We start from the raw sequence: 21,404 nt of genomic DNA, 5'->3' as shown, positions 1-21,404 counted from the left end.
TGCACACATGGTACATACATGTACATATGTGTACACACATGTACATACGTGTACACACACACACACAACCATGCTCGGCTGCATGCACACACGTGTACACACATGTACATACGTGTACACACACACACAACCATGCATGGCTGCATGCACACACATGTACATACGTGTACACACACACACATGCACGGCTGCATGCACACACGGTACACACATGTACATACGTGTACACACATGTACATACGTGTACACACACACAACCGTGCATGGCTGCATGCACACACGGTACATACATGTACATACGTGCACACACACACAACCGTGCATGGCTGCATGCACACACGGTACACACATGTACATACGTGCACACACACACAACCATGCACGGCTGCATGCACACACGGTACATACACGTACATACGTGTACACACACACACAACCATGCACGGCTGCATGCACACATGGTACACACATGTACATACGTGTACACACACGTACATACGTGCACACACACGTACATACGTGCACACACACCCCCCCATGCACGGCTGCATGCACACACGGTACACACACGTACATACGTGCACACGCACGTACATACGTGCACACACACCCCCCATGCACGGCTGCATGCACACACGGTACACACACGTACATACGTGCACACACACGTACATACGTGCACACACACGTACATACGTGCACACGCACATGCGAGGCCCGCCCCACATGGGGGCGCGTCCCCTTTAAGGCTGGCCCCGCCCCGGCCGCGCTCCGCGCTCGCCCCTCCCGCAGGCTCTGGCGGCCGCTCGCTCCGAGGCCGCGGCGCTCGCCATGGCCGCTCCTCCCCCGCCGCCGCCGCCGCCCCGCGCCCGCCGCCGCCCCCCGCCGCCCCCCGCCGCCGTCCCGCTCCTCGTCCTGCTCCTCGTCCTGCTCCTGGCCGGGGCGCTCGATGGGGCCCGCGGTGAGTGGCGGCCCCGGGCCCGGCCCGCACCGGGCACAACATGGCGGCGCGCCGCCCCGCCCCCGCCCGGCGCCGGGAGGGGAACCGGGGGGGATCGGAGGGGAGGCGGGGGGCGAGGGCAGGAACCGGGCGGGGGGGGTCTGGGGGGGCTCCCGGGGGTGTGGGGGGGAGGGGGGGCAGGAGGAATCGGGGTGATCCGAGGGGGGGTCTGGGGGGGTCAAGGCCCCGGGTCCGGGGTGCGAGGGGGACCCACGCGGGGCGGGGGGGGCACCCCCGGTGCGTGCTGGCGCCTCGGGGCCGGCCGCTCGCCTCGGCTTGGCGGGGAAGAGCCGGCGTGTCCGGAGGGGTAACGGTGGAAACGGGATTGAGGGGACCTGGGGGGGGGCACCGCGCTGTTGTTGCTGAGGCCTCAGGGGGTTGTGGCCTCAACCCATGGCGCTGAGGGGGGCTCGGTGCTGTCTCTGCTTGCCATGGAGCCTCCTGGGGTGTGCGGGGGGTGGCTGGGGTTCCTTCGAACGGGAATATTGGGTTATAACGGGCGTGAACGGGGGTAGACTGAGCGCTGGGGCTGGCTGTGCTTCCCCTTCGCCTGATGGGGATGCCGGGTGGCAGCCCCACGGTTCTGGACAGCCAGGCCCTTTTCCCCAGGGATCTCTGAGCATCCCCTGGTGGGGCTGGCGGCATCCTCGGCTGCCCGCAGCCCATGGCTCTGTGGCTATCGGGGGCCATCTCCGCTTGTGTAAGGCAGGGACCTGTTCCAACAGGAGCCGAACGTTTGTTCTCCTCCCCGAGCCTCTCACCCTTCGCCTTGTGTGTTCCCAAGCGGCTGCTAATAACTTTGTGTGTGCAGATCAGGACTTGTCAGTAGCAGCCAACGGCTTTAAACCCCACTGGGGCTGGAGGTGAGGGCTGGATGCCGGAGCCCTGTTGAATGTGGGAATGCAGACGCGCTTTAGGGAAAAGCGGTTCTGCTTTATGAAGGTAAAAGCCAGCCTGGGGAAGGTGTTCCAGCTTCGGTGTGTTAATGGCACCGATGCTCATCGCGCTTCGTATGCAGCCGGTGTTTATGCCAGAGAAAAAGCAACAGGAAAGGGCCAGTTGACTGCGTGCATCTCCTGCGGGCTCTCAGTGCTTTGATACTGGGCTCCTATGGCTGCTTATTGTTTCCGCTCCGCGCGTGCTGTGGCTGGAAGGTGGGAGCTCCGCCTGGGCTCAGGATGGCCGGGAATGGGGGCTCCCAACCTGGGAAGTGGCTGCTGCTGGAGCAGCCATGATGCCGCTGCCCGTGCTTGATCTTAGCAGAGGAGGGGAGCCTGGAAGACCGGCCTGATCCCTGTGAACCTCGGTGGGCATCTGTAAACAGGGGAGAAAGCGGCCCCCATGCTCCGTCCTTTAGGAAAGGGGGAAAGGTGCCTGTGCAGTGGTAGTTCCAGGGCAGGTTGGCTTTGTTTGCACGCTTGAAAGAGGGCAAAGGAGCACTGTGGGGAGCAGCCTTGGGCCGGCTTTGATGCGTAACAGCCCCTTAAAGCAAAGCCTTTACCCCGCTCAGTCAGGCAAGCTCCGTGTGGGCCCTGAGTCCCATCTTGCAGCTTTCCAAGCAGGGCTTCTCTGACTGGAAATGAACAGCGGGGCCTAAGAAGCATTCTTGGACTCCCCCAGCCCCGTGGCCGGGCAGCTCCGGCTTGGCCGGTGGTGGATGCTCCGGAAACGGCTCTTGCGAAAGGCCTGCAGGGAGACGTCAGCTCTCGGAGCAGCAAAGTTCACTGGGTGGTGACGGTGGAAACGGGCTCGGCACCAGCAGGTCCCGGCAGCCCCAGGAGGAGTTACAGGGGGGAAGCATTGGTGCTGAGCGCTGGAGTCAGGCCCTGGGCTGGGAGCGCTCTTTTGTCCTCTCTGGTTAAGCCCTTGGCTTTCCAGCCTCTCTTTCCTTGGATCCTGAACCTGGATTTACTTCTTTTCTCACCCTTCCTTAAGGTTTGCTGCTTAGAAATGACCTGTGGGCTGCTGGGGGTTGGAGAATAGGCTGCACACGGAACAACTTGGGATTTAGGCTCTGAAAAAGCCACTGTCCTCGGAATACAGCTTTGGGGTTAAGCCTTGAGAGCTTAAATAGTGACCTGTGTGGTTAGCAGGACTTCTCCACAGGGATGGGATGGGATGGGATGGGATGGGATGCGAGGCTTTTAAACTGGTTTCCTAACAAGTTAAAACACAAAAGAGGTGCCAGGACAGAGCCTGGAGAGGGGGTTTGGAGCTGTGTGTTTCCAGACAGCAGCAACAGCAGAAATGTCAAGGCCTTCTTCTCATGAACCTCTTCGTGAGGAGCCTCCTGTCAAGTCACTTCTTTAAGAGCCATTTAAAAGTCATTCCTTTTGTGTTCCTTGAGTAGATGCAGGGAAAGGTCTTCCCTTTCAAGGTGAAAGCACGTTCTTCCTGCCTCGTTTCCCATTCAGGCTATGTTTTGTAGTCAGCCATGACAGGTTCAGCCTGTGCCAGGGGACTGCAGCCAGCTTGAAGAAGTTGGGTCTCTTGTTTCCAACTTGAAATATCCCTGGTATAATTTTTAGTTCCTGGATGACTTGCATGGAAGTGCTTTTTTTCATAGGACTTGGTAGCTAATTTTAACTCTCTCATTTAGCAGCAGGGCAGGAGTTCTCAGAAGCACGAGCAAGGAGCGAAAGAGATGTTGAGATCCGAAAGGAGGAGGAGAAGGTGGTGGGGCAGCAATATGTGGGGAAGATACTTGAGGTGGTGGTGCTGTACCTACAGAAATCAGTTCTCAGCAGCTCCTTTGTCAGGAAACAGGGGCACTGGGAGCATCCAGAACTGGCCTTGCGCATGGTTTTGGAGCTGGTGAGTGTAGGTGAGTTGGCTCTGAGGCTTGGAGGAGATGCTGGTGGGCCATAGGAGGGGACATCTCCGAGGGAGGGATGTAGGGATCCCAGCTGCAGCAGCAGAACTGAAGGGAATCTGTTGGAAAAGAAAGGAAAGGCTTCCTCAGGGGCTTTGGGTGGCTCATCCCTGCCTTCGAGAGTGGAGTTTGTTCTCTTGAAGCCCTGCTCTTGGGGTGGTCCAGGTGAGGAGGAGCACAAAGAAGCTCCTGGAACAGAGCTCTGCTCCCTCACCACAGGGGAGTGGATTCTGTTCCTAACCTGCTCTTGGGCAAACCACTCTGTGATAAAGGTTATTCTTCCTGTCTTTCTTCCAGCACAGCACATAGCAAAACACTGAAAGGGATTCCTTTCTTCCAAGCGTGTTTACACACGTCCCTCTTCATTAGAGCATCTAAAGAAGCGGCAGAGGTACAAACCCAGTTGTTTTCCATGTCTCTTGCTGCAGCATTAAACCATCACGACCAGCTTGGGGCTCATTAAGTTGGGTGCAGCTCCTGGTCCAGAGTAAGGGAATCATTGTTCTTCCAGCCTCAATTCCAACTTGGAAAAGAACAGCAGCTTCCAAGCCTGCAAAACTCTTTATCTGGTAAATATGGGGGTGGTTATTGGCAGTTTTACCACTGATCGTCCTCAGGGTATTTATGTGAACACATCTCCAGCAGGTAGGATTTAGCCCTGAGCAAATGGCATCTTGCAGAGCACAGCTTCAGGAGCATTGGGAAGATGGATTCCAAAGGGTGGTTAACACCATGCCATTGCGTTTTGCTGTGGAACTCTTCCCCTGCCTGGCTGCAGAGACATCTTGACACACACAATCCTGGGCGAGAAGAGCTGTGCAAAATGAGCTCAGAGAGATGCTGAGGAGAAAAAAGGAATGTTCTTTGCCTGTCAGAGCTTCATGTTTGAGTCTCCCTGGAGCCCGGAGCTCTAAGCCACAGCCCCCAGCTGCTTGTTTGGAGGCATTTGGGGAATACAGGTTACTTTTAATGGGGGAAAAAGGGCTTCACTGGTTTTCTTCTCTACTGTAGCTAATGCAAAGGGACACCGATCCCTCTGTGACAGAGTCAGCTGCACGAGGGAGGCTGGAGCTGGACTTCAGCTCCTACCCAAGGATCTGACCATCTATGCCTGGAGGTTATGGCCAGGAACCCAACCCTGGGAGCAGGAGCAGCTCCTAGGCCCAGCACCAAGCCTGGGCTGTGTTATGGAGGATCAGGAAGAGCTTTTGGCTTGTGGCAGTGCCAAGCAACCATTCCAGTCGTCAGGAAGAGCGGGGAGGACAGGCCCTGGGCTGGCTCAGTGCTGTGCTTGCTGTCACCTACCTGCTTCCTGTCACCTGCCTGGGATTGAATGGCAGCAAGGGTTTGCCTCAATATAAACCCCAACCTGATCCAGCTCCTGAGTGAGAACAAAGCTTTCCTTCTGAAGAGCTGCAGCTTAATGGTAGGCTTGTTTAAACAGCTTCTTTGAAGGGTTGGGTTTGTCTCTGAGCAGATAGAGGAGGCTCTGCTGCCAGCTTGTGCAGCACCTTCCATGCAGACTCATCCCCGGGCGTTCCGAGAGGGGAACTCGCTGCCTGAACTGCTCTTTTGTTTTCCTTTGCCCCATCTATTTTCTTCAGCCCAGTCAGTTGCTTTTATTAAGTAGATTACATGTTCTGCTCAACAGGAGCTTTTCTTCCCCAATAGAAGGAATGCCATTGGCATGAAAACCACTTTGATTCACTCCTCATGTCCTTCTGCTTCACCCAGGCGTCCCCGGCTGCTCTCATAGCACCCATGGGGTGCCTGGTGGGGGCCTCATATATGTGTCCATCTTCTGACCCCCAAATCCAGTGGGAAACAGCAGTTGCTCTCTCCTGTTCCTGATACGAGAAGAACTTTTCCCTTGTGGTTAGTCAGACTTGAAGTGCTGGAATCCTCCTCGCTGCTGGGAGCGGGCCCCTTCTTCCTGCAGCACTGCAGCCAGTGGTAGGTGATACTTAAGGAAGATATGGCTGTAGTGATGGTAGATGTAGATCCTGGGCTTTTCCATCAGACAGAGCCTTTATTTCTCCCCTTCCTATGGGGGGTTTGGAGGTGCAAACCTAAGGATTGCTGTTAATAAAGGTTGTCTCAAAGTGGGACCATCACCATGAGTGGAGGTGAGGCCATAGCCCTCCTTAGCAGGAAATGTCTGCTCAGATAAGGATCTTTCTCGCTGTGTCCCCGTGCAGTGGGGCTCTGGTGGCATCCCTTGCAGGTAAACTGACTGCTTTAATCCAAGCAATGGAACTGAGCAGCTAAAATCAGCTCCTCTGCTTCCCCTCCCAGAGCAAGGCTTCCGTTGAGGCCAGATCCTTCCATCAGGACTTTACAAAACCAGTTTCATTGGTGCCCTGAAGTGTTTTGTTTACTTGTGGAAGGAAAAGTGCCACAGCCTAGATCTTGGCTTTGAGACCTTAGAAATGAGTGGAACAGGAACAAAGTGGAGTTTTGCTGGCTCCAAATCAAGTAGAAAAGAGCCGAAATGGTGAAGTCTGTGTGGTTTAAATACCTTTAATTTGTACCTTGAGTTTTGGAGACGGGAATAAAGGAGATGCTTTAAAACCCTCTTTTAAGTACACTTGAAGGTAGGAATGTGCCCTGACAGCTCTTTCCTATCTCCCGTTTTCATATCATCTCCATGATAACCATCCTGTGCTACATTTGCTCATGTTGCTTTTTCAAGCAGCTCTTCTGGATCTTACTGGCTCTTGCCTGCCCTTTTCAATGCGGTGGTTCCAAACCTGCCAGCATCCACATGTAGCCGGTGGGAAATGCAGCAGAGCCCACCTCGGGGCTGCTCAGCAGCTCCCAACACCAGCTAGGAACTGAAGAGCACGGTGGCCTTAAGTGAGGAGTAATGCCATTAGCCTGCCTGATGTCCCTGGACACTGGTGATAAGAGCTAATGGGTGTCTTCCTCCTAACCCAGCCCTGCGCTTGCCCAGGACCTGCTTGCTTCTCCTCAAGCTCAAGGTGCCCCCAGCACCAGGAGGGTACCCATAGACATAGAGGATGTAGCTTTTGGACTGGGCACAGTTCACTGCGGTGCTTGGGATCTTCTTAAACCACTTGTTTAGACTGTGTGTACCTGAAAGGCCCTTCCTGCAGCGGGTGAGGGATGTTCCTGCATCCCTGCAGGAAGGCTGAGAGCTCGGATGAAAGCAGGAGAAAGCCCTGCAAGCAGGCCTCACCCTGCTCCTTGCCACTGTGGTGTTCCCTCTTTGTTCCCAAGGCTGAGGATTTGCTTACAGTGTTCCAGCTTGGGAACAGCACAATGACAGCTGGGAGGTGGCAAAATGTGGGAATCTGCCTCCGAGTTTCCCTTTACCCAAAGAATCTTCCTGGAGAGCAGGCAGAAAGCCAGGAATTCATTTGACCCAAGGTAGTGTCTGGGATGAGGGCAGCAGTTACTAAATAAGTGACTGGGCTGGCTGGGTGTAGCGTGCTTGGCTGGTGGAGTTGGTTTGAATTGGGGTTGGTTTGCATCTGCCAAGTGCTTTTTGTCTCCCATGAGCTGGGGTGGTCGTTGCTCCCTACCCCCTCCTGGGCAGCTCCTCTCTGGTGGAGCTGAGCAGCGAGTGGGGTGAAATCAAGTCTGTCTGGTTGAGTAATGGTTGTTTGGAGGGCGAGTTCGGAGTCTGGGTTGGGCTGGGAGTGGAGCTCTCCAATCTAGCCCAGATTGCAGGGGTGACTTGGGGCATCGCTGGTTGTGGTTGCAACAGGGTCAGGCAGAAGGGCTGTCTGGACAGTCAGCTGCTTCCACGTGGTCTGGCCTTTGCTTGGGTTCTTGCAGGGCTGAAACACTGAGTATGAACATTCTGTTCTGGTTCTTCCTGAGCCTAAAACCAGCCAATTCCCTCTGAAACAGGATTAAAAAAAGGAGGTTTTCTCTTCTTGGAGCAGTTTCTCTCCCGTGGGTTTTAAACTTGCTTTTGCTTTGGGTCCCGCAGTTCTGACATGTCTCTGCTCCGACTGCAAGCAAGCGAACTCCACGTGCAAAACGGATGGTGCCTGCATGGTCTCGGTCTTCAACCTGGATGGTGTCAAACACCACGTCCGGACCTGCATTCCCAAGGCAAAACTGATTCCTGCTGGGAAGCCCTTTTATTGTCTGAGCTCGGAAGATCTGCGTAACACTCACTGCTGCTACTCGGATTTCTGCAACAAAATTGATCTGATGGTTCCCAGTGGTAAGCAGGGAGCTGGAGAAATGGGATGTGGGAATAAGGAGCTCTCGGCCCTGATTTCACTTCTTCCCCTAGGTTGGAGCATTAGTTTTATTTCCTTGTTATTTCCACATTAGAGATCAAACTGCTTCAAATGAAAACCTGAAGTTGCTTGAACTCCCCCTGTGTCACCACACGATGAGGTTGGGCCTTAGTGGAGGAAAAGCTTCCAAAGTCTGGGGGTTTTGCAGTTTCACTGCACTCTGTAGCTCCAGCTTCTCTCTGCTGACCAGCCCTGCTGCTGGTTTCCTCCCAGGCCTCCAGAAGCAGCAGCACCACATTCATCTCCAGTTAAATACAAGCTTCTGCTGCGTGATGCTTTCTGCCTGCAGCAGCCTGTGGTCCCTGGCCACGGCGCACATCCCATTCCTGGCTCTGGGTTGCCCTCAGATCTGCCTGGTTTTATCAGCAAGAGTTGCTTTCCTTCTTCCAGACCTGCACATCCTGTCAGTGCTGAAGTATGGGAACGTTGCAGCAGGTTCAGAAGTGTGTGGGATGGAGGGGTTCTGAATACATAAAGAGGAAGCAGCTTTGCCTTTGAAGGGAGGGTGTGGGAAACGTCTGCTTCTTTCTCATTCCTGGGACACAGGGGGCACGTGGTACTTCCTCATACCTCCTTACTCTCCGCTTTGGACTGCTGTTTAGTGGGTCTCATGTGTCCTCCCTGTGTACAGTGGGGAAGTCTTATCTGGTCTCAATAAGACAAGTAATTGTTGTCCTCAGGTCCAGGTCTTTGCTGGTTGTTACAGGGGGAAAGGGAAAGAGGGAGAAATGAGTCCTTACTGACTGGTTGCCTTTTCTCCCACTTGGAGAGGTCAAGGGGAAGGTAAAATACAGGCTTTTGGAGCAAATCCAGCAAGGAATGGGCTCCTGCCCTCTGCTAAATAGCCAGTAGTGCCCGATGCCACCATCTCTGAAAGTATCTGTTTTTCTCCTCCCTTTCCTCCCAAGGACACCTGAAAGACAATGAACCCCCCTCGAGCTGGGGTCCTGTGGAGCTGGTGGCAGTGATTGCCGGACCCGTCTTCCTTGTGTTTGTCGTCATGATCATCGTGGTCTTTGTTTTTCACCACCACCAACGCGTCTATCACAATCGGCAGCGGCTGGACATGGAAGACCCCTCTTGTGAAATGTGCCTTTCCAAGGACAAGACCTTGCAAGATCTAGTCTACGATCTCTCCACCTCTGGCTCTGGCTCAGGTATGAAGATATGACTGGAAATGATGAATGAGACCTTGTCATGGAGTGGAGAAGTCTCTCCTGGGCTCCTGGTTGCCTCAGCTTTGCCCGGCTGCAAGGCTCTTGCCTCATCAGCCTGTTGAGGTTGCCTTGGCATGAGTAATGTGAGGGCATGTTTTAGGCAGATGCTGTCAGTGTTCAGTGCTTAGGCCAGGTCAGAGCAGTAGTTCAGCTCCTCAACTCCTGCTATGCTGCTGCAATGGGCTCTCCGTCCTCCAATCCCTTCTCCATAGGTTTGCCCCTGTTTGTCCAGCGGACCGTGGCCCGGACCATTGTCCTGCAGGAGATCATTGGCAAAGGCCGCTTTGGGGAGGTGTGGAGAGGCCGGTGGCGTGGAGGGGATGTGGCTGTGAAGATCTTCTCCTCTCGGGAGGAGCGTTCCTGGTTTCGGGAAGCAGAAATATATCAAACCGTGATGCTGCGCCATGAGAACATCCTGGGGTTCATCGCTGCAGATAACAAAGGTAAAAGGGGTCTGAGAGCAAAGGCTTCCCCCCCGGGCAGGCTGCTCGTGGAAGGACCATCTCTTCATTTGAATTTACACTGAAATGGTTCAAGGATTGAACCAAAGAGCTGCATATCTGAATGTTCTGTGCCAAAAGATGGGGAACTGCTGCTGGTGGTGAGCAGCACGATGGGGCTCGAGCTGCACCTTCAAGTCCTGTTTGGCCTTAAAGTTCGTTACCCCCTGGGTTGGCTGTTGAGCTGCAGCCCTGCCCTTATCTCTGTCCCCAAAAGCAGAATGCTCTGGGGTTGTGTGCTGAGCACAGTCTCTTTCCTGCTGCAGATAATGGAACATGGACTCAACTGTGGCTCGTCTCTGACTACCACGAGCACGGCTCCCTCTTTGACTACCTGAACCGCTACACGGTGACCATCGAGGGCATGATCAAGCTCGCCCTGTCTGCTGCTAGTGGGCTGGCCCATCTGCACATGGAGATTGTGGGCACACAGGGTGAGAGCTGGAAAAGGTGCTGGGGGTTCTTGAAGGGAGGAGAGTAAAGCAGAACTGGTGAGAGGGACTAATGTGCTGCACAGCAAACACTGCCTGAGTCAGCCTGGATTCGTCTGGGCAGTATTGAGCAGAAATGGACTGATGGCTTTGGCTGCCTGCAAAGTGGGGTAGCATTTCACCTCCCCGTCCTAAAATTAGTGCTGAATTCCCACCTCCTTCCAGCCACATCAACGTGGCTGATGCCTGGGAGCATGGAGTCGATGTCCCTCTTGAGGCCTCTGGATGCTACTGCATCCGTTGGCACCACAGCGTGGCAGCTCTGCTCTCATCCAAACAGGAAGATGTGTTGCAACACGGAGAGTTTAACTAACGCCCTGAAATCCGGTTCTGCCTCTGCACCACGTTTCAGCAGACCTTGACCCCTGCTACTTTCTATTTTGCTCTCTTAGGAAAGCCGGGGATTGCTCACAGAGACTTGAAGTCGAAGAACATCTTGGTGAAGAAGAATGGCACTTGTGCCATCGCTGACCTCGGCCTGGCCGTCCGGCACGATTCTGTTACGGATACCATTGATATTGCACCAAACCAAAGGGTTGGAACCAAACGGTAGGAGAATGGTTTAGTGTTCAGAGGTGGCAGAGTGCACCCAGCAACCACCAGAGCTGCTGCTTGAGCATCTCTGGTTGAGCCAAGGGACCACATATTGATGCTGAAGGGATGTCAGCACCTTCGTCTCCAGGTGCCATCGAGCTGAGAGGTGTTAGGGTTACAGAAACCTAGCACCAGGGAGCTCAAACAGTACTTGACAACAAGCTTGGCATCCTCAAGAGCCTTTTGTCTGGAGCCTGATGTGCTTTTGGATGTTTTTAACCTCTTTCCCAACTTGCTATTGTTATTTTGTTCACTCTGTTACACCATGGGGCCCAGTTTGACTGCTGGGAAGTGCTTTGTGGGGCAAACTTGCCATAAACCATCTTGCATTGAATCTCAGAGTGAAGCTGCTGTTCCTTTCCTCTTCTGCAGGTACATGGCACCTGAAGTCTTGGATGAAACCATTAACATGAAGCATTTTGACTCATTTAAATGTGCCGATATCTACGCCTTGGGCTTGGTCTACTGGGAGATTGCTCGGAGGTGCAACGCAGGAGGTAACACCCTTCAAGTCCCCATGCCAGCAGCTCAGCTCCCTCCTGGCTCTCCCAGCCTTGCTGTTCCTGTTGATAGGGTCTTTGAAGGACCCTGTTTGAGGGAGAACAGGGCTGCAGGAGGATGTGTCACCATTGAGGGAGTTAAGTGCCCCAAGAGTGCTGTTAGGAGAGGCCTGTGAGGGTTAATGCTCTCAACTGGTTGCTGCTTATCCTTTGGATGGATGAAGAAGTGGTGATGCCCGTCTGGGAGGTGACTTTCTTCCCCTGAACCAGTGTAACTGAATGTGTTGGCATGGCCAGGCAGGCAGGACACACTGTGCTGTGTGTGATGGAGCTGCTGCCCCGGTGCTGGAGGTGGTGATCACAGCGCTCTGACTCCTCCACTTTGGGGCAGCTGTGTTTTATTTCCCTGCATTTTTCTTGTAAACTCAAATCCCAGACTCTTCATTTCTCTTGGAAATAACTGCAAAGCATTGACGCATCCCAGCAATGAGTCATGTCCAACCCAGTGCTGGTCTGCTTCCAGTGAGGCTGAGCCGATGAGCCCAGGAATTGCATTTCCCCTTCTCTGCCCTTCAGGTATCCACGAAGAGTATCAGCTTCCCTACTACGACCTCGTGCCCTCTGATCCCTCTATCGAGGAGATGCGGAAGGTTGTGTGTGATCAGAAGTTACGGCCCAATATCCCAAACTGGTGGCAAAGCTACGAGGTAAGGGCTGCTTCCATCTTCACGTCCCCTTCCCCTCCATAAGTGAAGCTCCAGTTTTAGGAGGCTCTGCCAATGTCCAGCCTTGCAGCAGCAGCCTGGCAGTTATTTGGGGTAGGGGGAGAGGAGAACCGCTGCCATCTGCCCTTGTTTCTTGCTTAGGCACTCCGGGTGATGGGCAAGATGATGCGGGAGTGCTGGTACGCCAACGGAGCGGCGCGGCTCACCGCCCTCCGCATCAAGAAGACCCTCTCCCAGCTCAGCGTCCAGGAAGATGTGAAGATCTAGGCCCTGAGCCCCAGCAGGAGGAAACTGCACAAAGCTGCCATGCTAGAGTAGACGTGTGATGGAGGCCTACCTCGTGTTTCTGCCCAATCTACTGCTACCAACGAGACAGCGTGACTCCAGGCTGCTAGGTGGGGTGACGGAGCCTATGGCAATGCTCTTTTCCCTGCTTGGGTATGAAACAATCCGAAACCTTTTATGATCACCTCCTGAGAGCGTGAAGACTTCCTAGAGAGGGATTTAACTTGAGGGATCTCAGCCATGATCAGAACTCCTGTTTCTTTAATGGAAATCCCCGTAAAGTTCACCCGTGGGCCGGGATCGAGGCCGGGTGCTGGGAGTGGGAAGAGAAAGGAAAGGTTTCCTTGGCCGTGCTCGGAGGACTTTTTCCAGGGACTGGCACGTTTAATGCAGCAAAAGCAAAACTCAATGGTGCTCCCCTCTGAGAGGCTGAGCCTGAACAGTTATCAGCTTCGTGAAACTCCTGTCCCTCCTTTGTCTTCAGCTTGACAAAGCAAGGCGAGAAGAGCGACGCGTCTGCATGCACAGCGCGTCCCCTCTGCTGCTCAGCTCCTCCTGTAGACGTGCAGTGTCTGCCCGCAGGGTGGCTCATCCCTGTCCGTGCTTCCTGTGCATGTGCAACTCTCTCTCGAGTGTCCTTTCCTTGAGCTGTGCGCGCTGGTGCTCTCCTTGTTGAGTCGTGAGCATTGTCTGCCTTGGACAGGCTGCTTCGAGCCAGCCCCGCTGGGTGCCGGGGCCCTGCTGCCCCTGCTGCGGGTTCTCTCACTGCCACCCCTCCCATTGCTAAGACAAACCACACGAGGAACACTTTGCTCCCGGAACCCAGGGGGGGTTTAGGTCTTCAGCCCCGGGGTTTGTGATCCAGGGTGGAAAGAGAGACCTGGGCGAGGGAAAGAGGTGCCACGGAGCCACACTGGGGATGGGGAAGGGTCAGTGCAGGAGACTGAGTGCCCAATCCAGACACAGGGGCCAGGGGTGCTCTGCTCCTCCTGTGACCCACTCAGGAGCCGACACCGGGCTGTGGGGCTGGAAACCAATGTCCATCGTTTTACTATCCATATATAAATAACTCATAACCTGGAAGTGGCTGTGTATAACATGGGGTGGGGGGATCTGCATGACTTTTCCTTTGATGAAATGCTGAATCAGGGTCAGGTTAGGGATGGGTGACTGTTGGCTGCAGCAGGACCTGGCAGGAAGGGGAGGTGTTGTGCTGAGGGCTAGCCTGGGCAGTGCTGGGCTGTTGGTGTTAGGTCAGTCTCTGCAGTGCATAACTCTGAAGCCATAACTTTTAACTGGAGTGGGTTTGATTCTTATTTTTTATGATGATGATGATGATGATTTTCTGGGAGGGTCTGGATTTTAACTTTTTTGAACTATTGCTACTTCTTTCTACGAGAAGAAACCCCCAAATCCCTCCTTGTTACCTCTTGTTTGTAAAGAAATCACTGCAAAAAAATACCCAGAAAAAAAGAGAAGAAACCAAATGCACACAGCTCGATTTACACTGGAACTGCTTCTGCTCAGCCCTTGCTCCTGCTCTGTGCTGAGGCTTCATCTCTGCTGCACCCCTGGTTCACTCCCTTTGGTTTACTCTCTTCTTGCTGCCTGTGTGTGCCCATGTGTGCGTCGTCCCCGGGCTCCCCGTCTCGTCTGTGACTTGGTGTCAAGTGAGGAGTTTGGGGGTTTTACATCGTGTTTGGAGCCGTTGTGCATCCTCCCGGGGGGGTTGGGGGTTGGTGCTCAGGAGGCCTTGGAGCAGCAGGAGGGGTCCCTGGTGAGGTTTGGAGCAGTTGGAGGCTCCCTGTTGTGAACTTGCAGCTCCCTCCCCTGGGGTTCTGTCTCAGAACTGGGTCTCCCTTAACCAGCCCCATGTAGAAACCGAGGTGGTGCCGCTTCACAGAGCCCCCAGAGACACTCCAGCTGCTGCACCAGGGCCCTGCGGAGGAAGAGGAGGATGAGGAGGTCGTAGTGACTGTGAACTGCCATAGGAAAGCCCACGGCGCCAGCAGCTCCATCAGGCCCCTGCTGCCCTGTGGGCTCTGTGCCCGAGTGCCCCGTCCCTGCTCCCTCTGCCGGCTGCTGCCCAAGGACCAGCTCAGCTCCGGGACTGGCACTGACGCACTCGCCCCATCCAACTGTAGCCACACATGCATCTGCCTCAGCGCTAAACCAAACAGCAGCCAGAGGAGCCCCAAGGGGTCCCCTGTGAGCAGGAGGAGCTTGGTGTGTGGAGAGATGCCATCGGGAGAGGCTCCCCGAGGAGGGAACGCTGATTATGTAGCATTTAAACAGCACTTTCCATGCAACCACGTGCCAGGGAGGTGCGGTGCTGACGGAGCTGACTGGGACCAAGCATAGGAATCACTGCCCGGCTCTGGGATGCGCCAGCTCCAGGCAGTTCAGGACAGGGGATGAGGAGGGGGAGATGTCGGGTACCACAGGGCAGAGGTACGGGTGAGCAGGGGTATGCTGGCTTCAGAACCCATCTCTTGGTACTTCCCTGCCCCTTTTTGGTTTGGGTTTTGTATGTTTTATTAGCAATGGACTGTAAAATAGCCACTTAGACACTTTACCTCCAGTATGCAAGTGTAAATACGGTGTAAGATAGGAAATCTTTTTGTTTAATATAAACCGAGGCTGTCGATTTCTGCTGTACATGATTAAAAGGTTGTTTTATTCACGTCAGGTGGTGGAGTCTCTCCTTGCTTTGCTCCATGATCTCCGGGGAGGGGGGGCCTGGGAATCCTGCTGCCTCCTGGGAATCCTGCTGCCCAGATCCTAAAGGTGGGGCTGCAGAGGGGAGGATGAGGCAGGGTGGGATTCAAACCCGGCAGGGATGAGCAGCTGAGGCCGGGCTCCCTCTGCAGGGAATGGGAAGCAGGAGGTCATCAACCTCCTAACCCTAACCCTAACCCTAACCCTCACCCCGCTGCCTCCCTGGTACCCAGTAAGCGAGCAGGTGCTGCCGTCCCGTGGACAAAGCTCGGTACTGCAGGTGGTGCCTGATGGAGAGGCGCTGCGTGGCGCTAAGCGCCTTTACTGCTGCCATCCTGTGGACAAAGCTCGGTACTGCAGGTGGGAGGGCTCGGTGTGGCGGTGAGCGCCTTTCACTGCTGCCATCCTGTGGACAAAGCTCGGTACTGCAGCCACGGGAGGCGCGGCTGGCGTTCACAGAGGAATCACTTTGCAAATTCCTTCAGTAACTCCCGCAGCATCTCAGGGTGTGAAATCGTGGGCTTCATCCTCCTGTGGTTCCAGTGCTGAAGCACGTAGACTACCTCATTCGGACCTTTGAATAACTAAGAATGGCTTTGTACCAGGAATGGTTAAGTGCTACTTTCTCTTAATTGACCCTGTCTTGTCTTTTCCAGCCCCTTCCCCAGCTGAAGATGGACAGAAAGGTCCAGGCTTCTAGTCTTTCCATGACTGAAATGGACTAGACTGGGCTGTGTGTGTGCTGTGCACCTCTGACACTCACCTTGTCAGAGTGATCCCATGCTATGCAATGCATTGCTGCTGGTTTACACTGCTCAGCCCTCCACACTGTTGCTTTAGACTTAAAAAGCAAATCCAAAGTCAGCTGAGGAATCCTGCACCGTTTATTGTCTCGGGTAACAAGCAGCCCGATGCTCACTCGAACGTGATGGTTTGGATTCAATGAATCATTGTCTTTGTGTCTTACGGATCTATGTTCCCAGTAAGCATTGTAAGCCTGGGCAAAAAGCTCTCCTAGGGATGGTTTGAATCCATTCCGGCTGCTCCCGCTTCTGCCCGGGATTCAGTCCTCAACACGGGGGGATTCTTGTCCTGGGGGGTGGGCTCAGGCCCTGGGGGGCAGCATCGCTTCACCCCCAAGGTGATGGTACCCAACGGTGCCAGCCGTGATGCCCCCTGCACTGTGTGTGTCCCCCCCTCACAGCATCATCCCTGTGCCCCCCTGCTGCGGTTACTGCTGTGTGTCCCCCCCGGGGGTCCCCCCGATGGTCAGGACCTGGACCCCTATTGAAGGGGCGGGGCTGAGAGCAACTGGGGGCGTGGTCAGATGCTGAAATGGGCGTGGTTTGACATAGAAATGGGAGAGGTTTGCGCTGGCCCCGCCCCTTCGGGGCTGATAAAGCGGCGCGCTCGGAGCCGCGTCCCGGCCATGACCCTGCGGCGGCGGCGGCGGCTCCGGCCGAAGGAGGATGCGGTGGTGGCGGCGGCGGCCCCGGACCTGCCCGGCCCCGCCGCCGTTTACCGAGCGCTGGCGGCCGCCGGGGGCACCCTGCCCCGGGTGCGCAAGGTAGGGCTAAGGCCAGGGCGGCGGCGCCTCCCCGCTGCCCCCAGCCCGCTCCCGGTGGGGAGCGCAGCGCTGAGACCGGTAACGGGGCTCGGGGTGGGAGCGGGGATGCGGGGTCGCTGCTGCCTGCACCCTGCGGGGCTGCCCCGGCGGCGTCTCCTGGGCTCATGTCCTTCCCCGACGGCCCCTGGCCCCTTCCCCGTGTCCCCGTCCTGCCCCGGTGACCCCCCCCAGCATTCCCCCGTCCTCCCGCAGCATCTTCCCGGTGTCCCCATCCTGCTCCCGTGTTGTCCCCCCCAAGCGTCACGTCCTGCCCTGGTTCCTCCTCACGTCCTGCTCTGTGGCTCTGGGGGCGCGGGGGCAGGCCCGCACCCCGGTGGCCGTGGCCGTGTCACAGACATGTCCCTGCAGTCCCACAGGGCTCTGCCCCATGGAGGGGGGGACACGGGGCTTGCTGGGGTCTGGGCTCGGCTCTAGCGGGACACGCGCCCCTGGGAAAGCCCCTTTCCAGCGGCGTCGGGGCTGTCACCGCCCTGACGCTCCCCCCCGGCCCCGCGGCGCTTCCTGAGCGTCGGGGGGAAGCGGGAGCGGAGCCGACATCCGGAGCAAAAGCGGCTCCCGCGGCCCTGCTGGCACCGGCCCGGCCCCGCTCACCGGCCAAGGCGCCGGCCCCGAGGGGGCCGGAGCCCCCCGCGTCCCCTCCCCGTCGCTCAGCGGCTGACGCGGGGCTCGCTGAACGCACCCGGCGCTGATGGGTTTGCGCTCGGGATGGGGCATCACGGGGCTGGTGGCACTGAGCGGAGGGAGCCGATGGCCCCGCGTGTGCCCCTCCCGAGGCCCGGCTCCCGGGGACACCGGTTATAACGGGGCTGCTGCGTGCAGTGGGCGGCCGCGGAGGGGCATCTGGGGACAGCGCTGTCACCTCCTGCCCCGCGGCGAGGGTCCCTCCGCCTCCGCGCCCTCCACAACAGAGACTTTGTCCCGGGCCGGGGCGGGGGGGGCACACGACATTTTACATGAGAACACCCGACTTTGTGGCCACAACAGGGCCCCTCTGTGCCTGCGGGCCCCCCCGGAGCGCGGCGTGGGGTGCGGTGATGTGAGGGTGGCTTTGAGCACCCATAAAAGCCTCGTTATGCCCGGCCAGCACCGGTGGGGGGGTTATGGGTGCAGCCGGGTGCTGGTTCGGTGCTGGGCTGGCACGGTGCTGCCCGGGGGTTCAGTGCTGTCTGATGGACACCCGGTTTTGGCTGTCCCTAGAGGGGGTGGCAGGGGAACGTGTCCCCCCCCCGATGCTGTCCCTCTGTTGCAGGGTGCGGGGTTCAAGTGGGGGTCCCCGAGCCAGTCTCCAGAGGAGCACAGGTAGGACGGGGGCGTTGGTCCTGGGGTGTGAGCCCACTCTGGAGGGCTGAAAATGGGGGCGATTTGATGGGGTCACAGCTCCCTTTGGGGCCCAGCACCCTTGGAACAAGCTGCAGGGCTCAGGCCAGGGGGTTCCCATCCTGGGGAGGGGGGGTCCTCTGCAGCAGAGGGAACACCCAAACCCCAGAGCATCCCAAGGTGTGAGCAGGAGCGTCGGGGCTGGGGGTGCAGGGGGCTCTGCCGTGGCCCTGATCCCTGTGTCCCCCAGGAGGGTGGTGACGCTGGAGAAGAAGGCAGAAGAGACCTTTGGCTTCGAGATCCAGGTGGGTGCCATGGCCATGCTGTGCTGGGCCATGGCCATACTGTGCCATGCTGTACCGTGCTGTGCCATGCCATGCTGTACCATGCTGTGCCATGCCATGCTGTGCCATGCCATAGTGTGCTATGCTGTACCGTGCTGTGCCATGCCATACTGTGCCATGCTGTACCATGCTGTGCCATGCCATAGTGTGCTATGCTGTACCGTGCTGTGCCATGCCATACTGTGCCATGCTGTGCCATGGCCATACTGTGCCATGCTGTACCGTGCTGTGCCATGCTGTACCGTGCTGTGCCATGCCATAGTGTGCCATGCTGTACCATACTGTGCCATGCCATACTGTGCCATGGCCATACTGTGCCATGCTGTACCGTGCTGTACCATGCCATACTGTGCCATGCTGTGCCATGGCCATACTGTACTATGCTGTACCGTGCTGTGCCATGCCATAGTGTGCCATGCTGTACCGTGCTGTGCCATGCCATACTGTGCTATGCTGTACCGTGCTGTGCCATGCCATACTGTGCCATGGCCATACTGTGCCATGCTGTACCGTGCTGTACCATGCCATACTGTGCCATGCTGTGCCATGGCCATACTGTGCCATGCTGTGCCATGGCCATACTGTGCTATGCTGTACCGTGCTGTGCCATGCCATAGTGTGCCATGCTGTACCGTGCTGTGCCACCCCAGGCCGTGCTCCCCACCCTTCCAGCCTGCACCTTGCTTTGCATCGAGGGTATTTTTACCCTGTCTCTGAGCCAGGGTCTATTTTCAGCGCTGACGGAGCTGCCTCAATGCCGAAGCCTCCCCCGGCCGTGCTGACAGAGGGCAGCCGGGGGGGCACCATATGGGGCGAGAAACCCCCCCACCCGAGGCCTGGTGCTGCCCCACATCACCACAATCACTATTACATGCTGCAGTTGCTCCCTTATGGCCATGGGGAGGGGACTGGGCATTGGGGGGGTTCCTGCCCCTCTCACCAGCCCCCCCCGTGCCCCCATTTCAGACCTATGGGCTGCACCACCAGGACAGGAACAGTGTGGAGATGTTCACCTTCGTGTGCCGGGTGCACGGCGGGAGCCCGGCTGAGGCTGCAGGGCTCAAGGCTGGTGAGCGCATCCCTGGGGGGTCGGGGGGGCCCGGGGGGGGGAGCAGCATCCCTGAGCCTCTGTTTGTCCCCCCCAATGCGGCTCTAGGGGACACAATCACAGGGGTGAACGGGCTCAACGTGGAGGGCGTCCGGCACCGGGACATCGTGGAGATCATCAAGAGCTCGGGCAATGTGCTCCGGTGAGCTGGGGGGTGCAGGGGGGCCCCGGGAGGCACAGCGCCCTTGGTGCTGACGGTGGCTGGCCCATAGACTCGACACGCTCTACGGGACGTCCATCCGGAGGGCTGAGCTGGAGGCCCGGCTGCAGTACCTGAAGGTGAGGAAGGGGCGCTGGAGGGGGCTTGGGAGGGGCTGGGGACCCCCCCATGGGGTTCTCACCCCCTACCCCCTCCCCTGCAGCAAACGCTCTATGAGAAGTGGGGCGAGTACCGCTCGCTGATGGTGCAGGAGCAGCGGCTGGTGCGGGGTGAGTGGGGGCCGGGGAGGGCTTGAGGGGGCTGTGGGGCACCCCCGGCCCCTTTAACCCCCGTGTTTCCACATCAGGCGTGGTGGCCAAGGACCCCAGCATCTACGACACGCTGGAGTCGATCCGCTGGTGCCTGCAGGGCGAGGGGGGGCTCCCCGGCGGCTCCCCCCGTGCCAGCGGCAGCGATGACTCCTTGTACCAGACCTGCCTCTTCGCCTCCGCCGATTCGCTGGACCGGGACAAGGCCGGGGACAGGGACGGGGACAAGGACAGGGGCACCTCGGGGCCCGCGCCCCCCCCACCGCGCCCCCGGCCAGCCCTGGCCCGCAGCGCCAGCCTCAAGTGTGGGGCGGGCCCGGGGGCGCGGTTGTGGGGCCGGGCCGGGGACCCCGGGGAGGGGGCGGCCGCTGCCCCCCGCAAGGGTCGGCACAGCAGCTTCCGCCGGCGGCTGCTCAAGTTCATCCCGGGGCTGAACCGGGCGCTGGAGGAGGAGGAAAGTCACCTCTAACGGGGGCTACAGAGGGGTCACCTCTAACGGGGGTACAGGGAGGAGTCACCTCTAATGGGGGTTAATGAGAGGAGAATCACCTCTAAAGGGGTGCCAGGAGGAGTCACCTGTAACAGGGGTACCAAGAGAAGCATCACCTCTAAAGGGGTACCAGGAGCAATGACCTCTAATGGGGGTACCAAGAGAAGCATCCCCTCTAAAGGGGTACCAGGAGCAATGACCTCTAACGGGGGTTCCAAGAGAAGCATCACCTCTAAAGGGGTACCAGGAGGAGTCACCTCTAACGGGGGTACCGAGACATCCCTGCCCCGGGCCTATTTATTTACTGCAAGGGACTATGAGCCCCCTCCGGGGGCCACGGGAGGAGCTCGGGGTCAGCCCCAGGGGTCCTGGCTTGGCCGCTTCAAGCCATCGGGGGCCCCAGCACCACGGGACAGACACGGACACACCCCACACACACCCCCCCCGGCCCGGTGCACGAAGCCACCGCTCACCTCAGGAACCAGTGCCATCCTCACTGGGGGACGTGGGGGGGACCCTGCGTGTCCCGTCCCCATCCCCGTCCCCAGCTCGGGGCTCACGGGGGTCCTGCCCCAGCGGCTTTTGTACCAATACAGAGACGTTTTGCAGTGCTGTGTGGCTGTGACTGGGGTGGACACAGAGCCCGGGGGGAGGACGGATGGACACGTGTCCCCCAGGCCCCCGCGATGCCCCTTTGCCGGTGTGAGCGATGTCACTGAGGACCCCTCCGGGTCCCCGTGCCCTGGGCCCCGTCCCGGCGCTGCGGGGCCCTGGCCAAGCCCTTCCTGCTCCTGCTTCCTCCGGCAGCCGGCGGGAAGCTGGTCCCAGCCGAGCCCTTCCGCCCGGGACGGGCACGGGGGTCCCCGCACAC

The 21,404-nt window shown here is 57.6% G+C and overlaps 2 protein-coding genes across 3 annotated transcripts; both read left to right on the top strand.

The window, feature by feature from the left end:
• The first annotated feature begins 797 nt into the window (after positions 1–797).
• On the top strand, positions 798–15,144 carry ACVR1B (activin A receptor type 1B). Its single transcript, XM_062630635.1, has 9 exons — positions 798–961; positions 7,831–8,070; positions 9,058–9,306; positions 9,579–9,809; positions 10,133–10,300; positions 10,750–10,906; positions 11,324–11,448; positions 12,028–12,158; positions 12,318–15,144. Exons 1-9 carry the CDS (start codon positions 832–834, stop codon positions 12,441–12,443), a joined length of 1,557 nt encoding a protein of 518 aa, XP_062486619.1. The 5' UTR covers positions 798–831; the 3' UTR covers positions 12,444–15,144.
• Positions 15,145–16,573: 1,429 nt separating this feature from the next.
• Positions 16,574–21,141, top strand: TAMALIN (trafficking regulator and scaffold protein tamalin). Of its 2 annotated transcripts, XM_062630639.1 has the most exons (9): positions 16,574–16,746; positions 18,056–18,105; positions 18,374–18,428; positions 19,434–19,536; positions 19,624–19,717; positions 19,788–19,854; positions 19,938–20,004; positions 20,082–20,556; positions 20,670–21,141. In XM_062630639.1, exons 1-8 carry the CDS (start codon positions 16,609–16,611, stop codon positions 20,510–20,512), a joined length of 1,005 nt encoding a protein of 334 aa, XP_062486623.1. In that variant the 5' UTR covers positions 16,574–16,608; the 3' UTR covers positions 20,513–20,556; positions 20,670–21,141. The 2 variants fall into 2 exon arrangements, with proteins under 2 accessions (XP_062486623.1, XP_062486622.1); XM_062630638.1 differs by having other exon boundaries at positions 20,082–21,141.
• The last annotated feature ends 263 nt before the right edge of the window (positions 21,142–21,404 follow it).

This window comes from Pezoporus occidentalis, unplaced genomic scaffold (assembly GCF_034315485.1).
Source record: "Pezoporus occidentalis ecotype Australia unplaced genomic scaffold, CSIRO_AGI_Poc_V1 ctg357, whole genome shotgun sequence".
NCBI classification, from domain to species: Eukaryota; Metazoa; Chordata; class Aves; order Psittaciformes; family Psittacidae; genus Pezoporus; species Pezoporus occidentalis.
Note: the sequence above shows the minus strand (reverse complement) of the source record. Positions and strands in the feature narration are given on the sequence as shown.

Coding starts and splice junctions, on each gene's coding strand:
- ACVR1B (XM_062630635.1), top strand. CDS start 832: ATGGCCGCTCCTCCCCCGCCGCCGCCGCCGCCCCGCGCCCGCCGCCGC. Junction 9,810..10,132: donor CATCGCTGCAGATAACAAAG/GTAAAAGGGGTC, acceptor TTCCTGCTGCAG/ATAATGGAACATGGACTCAA. Junction 12,159..12,317: donor ACTGGTGGCAAAGCTACGAG/GTAAGGGCTGCT, acceptor TTTCTTGCTTAG/GCACTCCGGGTGATGGGCAA.
- TAMALIN (XM_062630639.1), top strand. CDS start 16,609: ATGACCCTGCGGCGGCGGCGGCGGCTCCGGCCGAAGGAGGATGCGGTG. Junction 16,747..18,055: donor CCCTGCCCCGGGTGCGCAAG/GTAGGGCTAAGG, acceptor CCTCTGTTGCAG/GGTGCGGGGTTCAAGTGGGG. Junction 20,005..20,081: donor GGAGCAGCGGCTGGTGCGGG/GTGAGTGGGGGC, acceptor TTTCCACATCAG/GCGTGGTGGCCAAGGACCCC.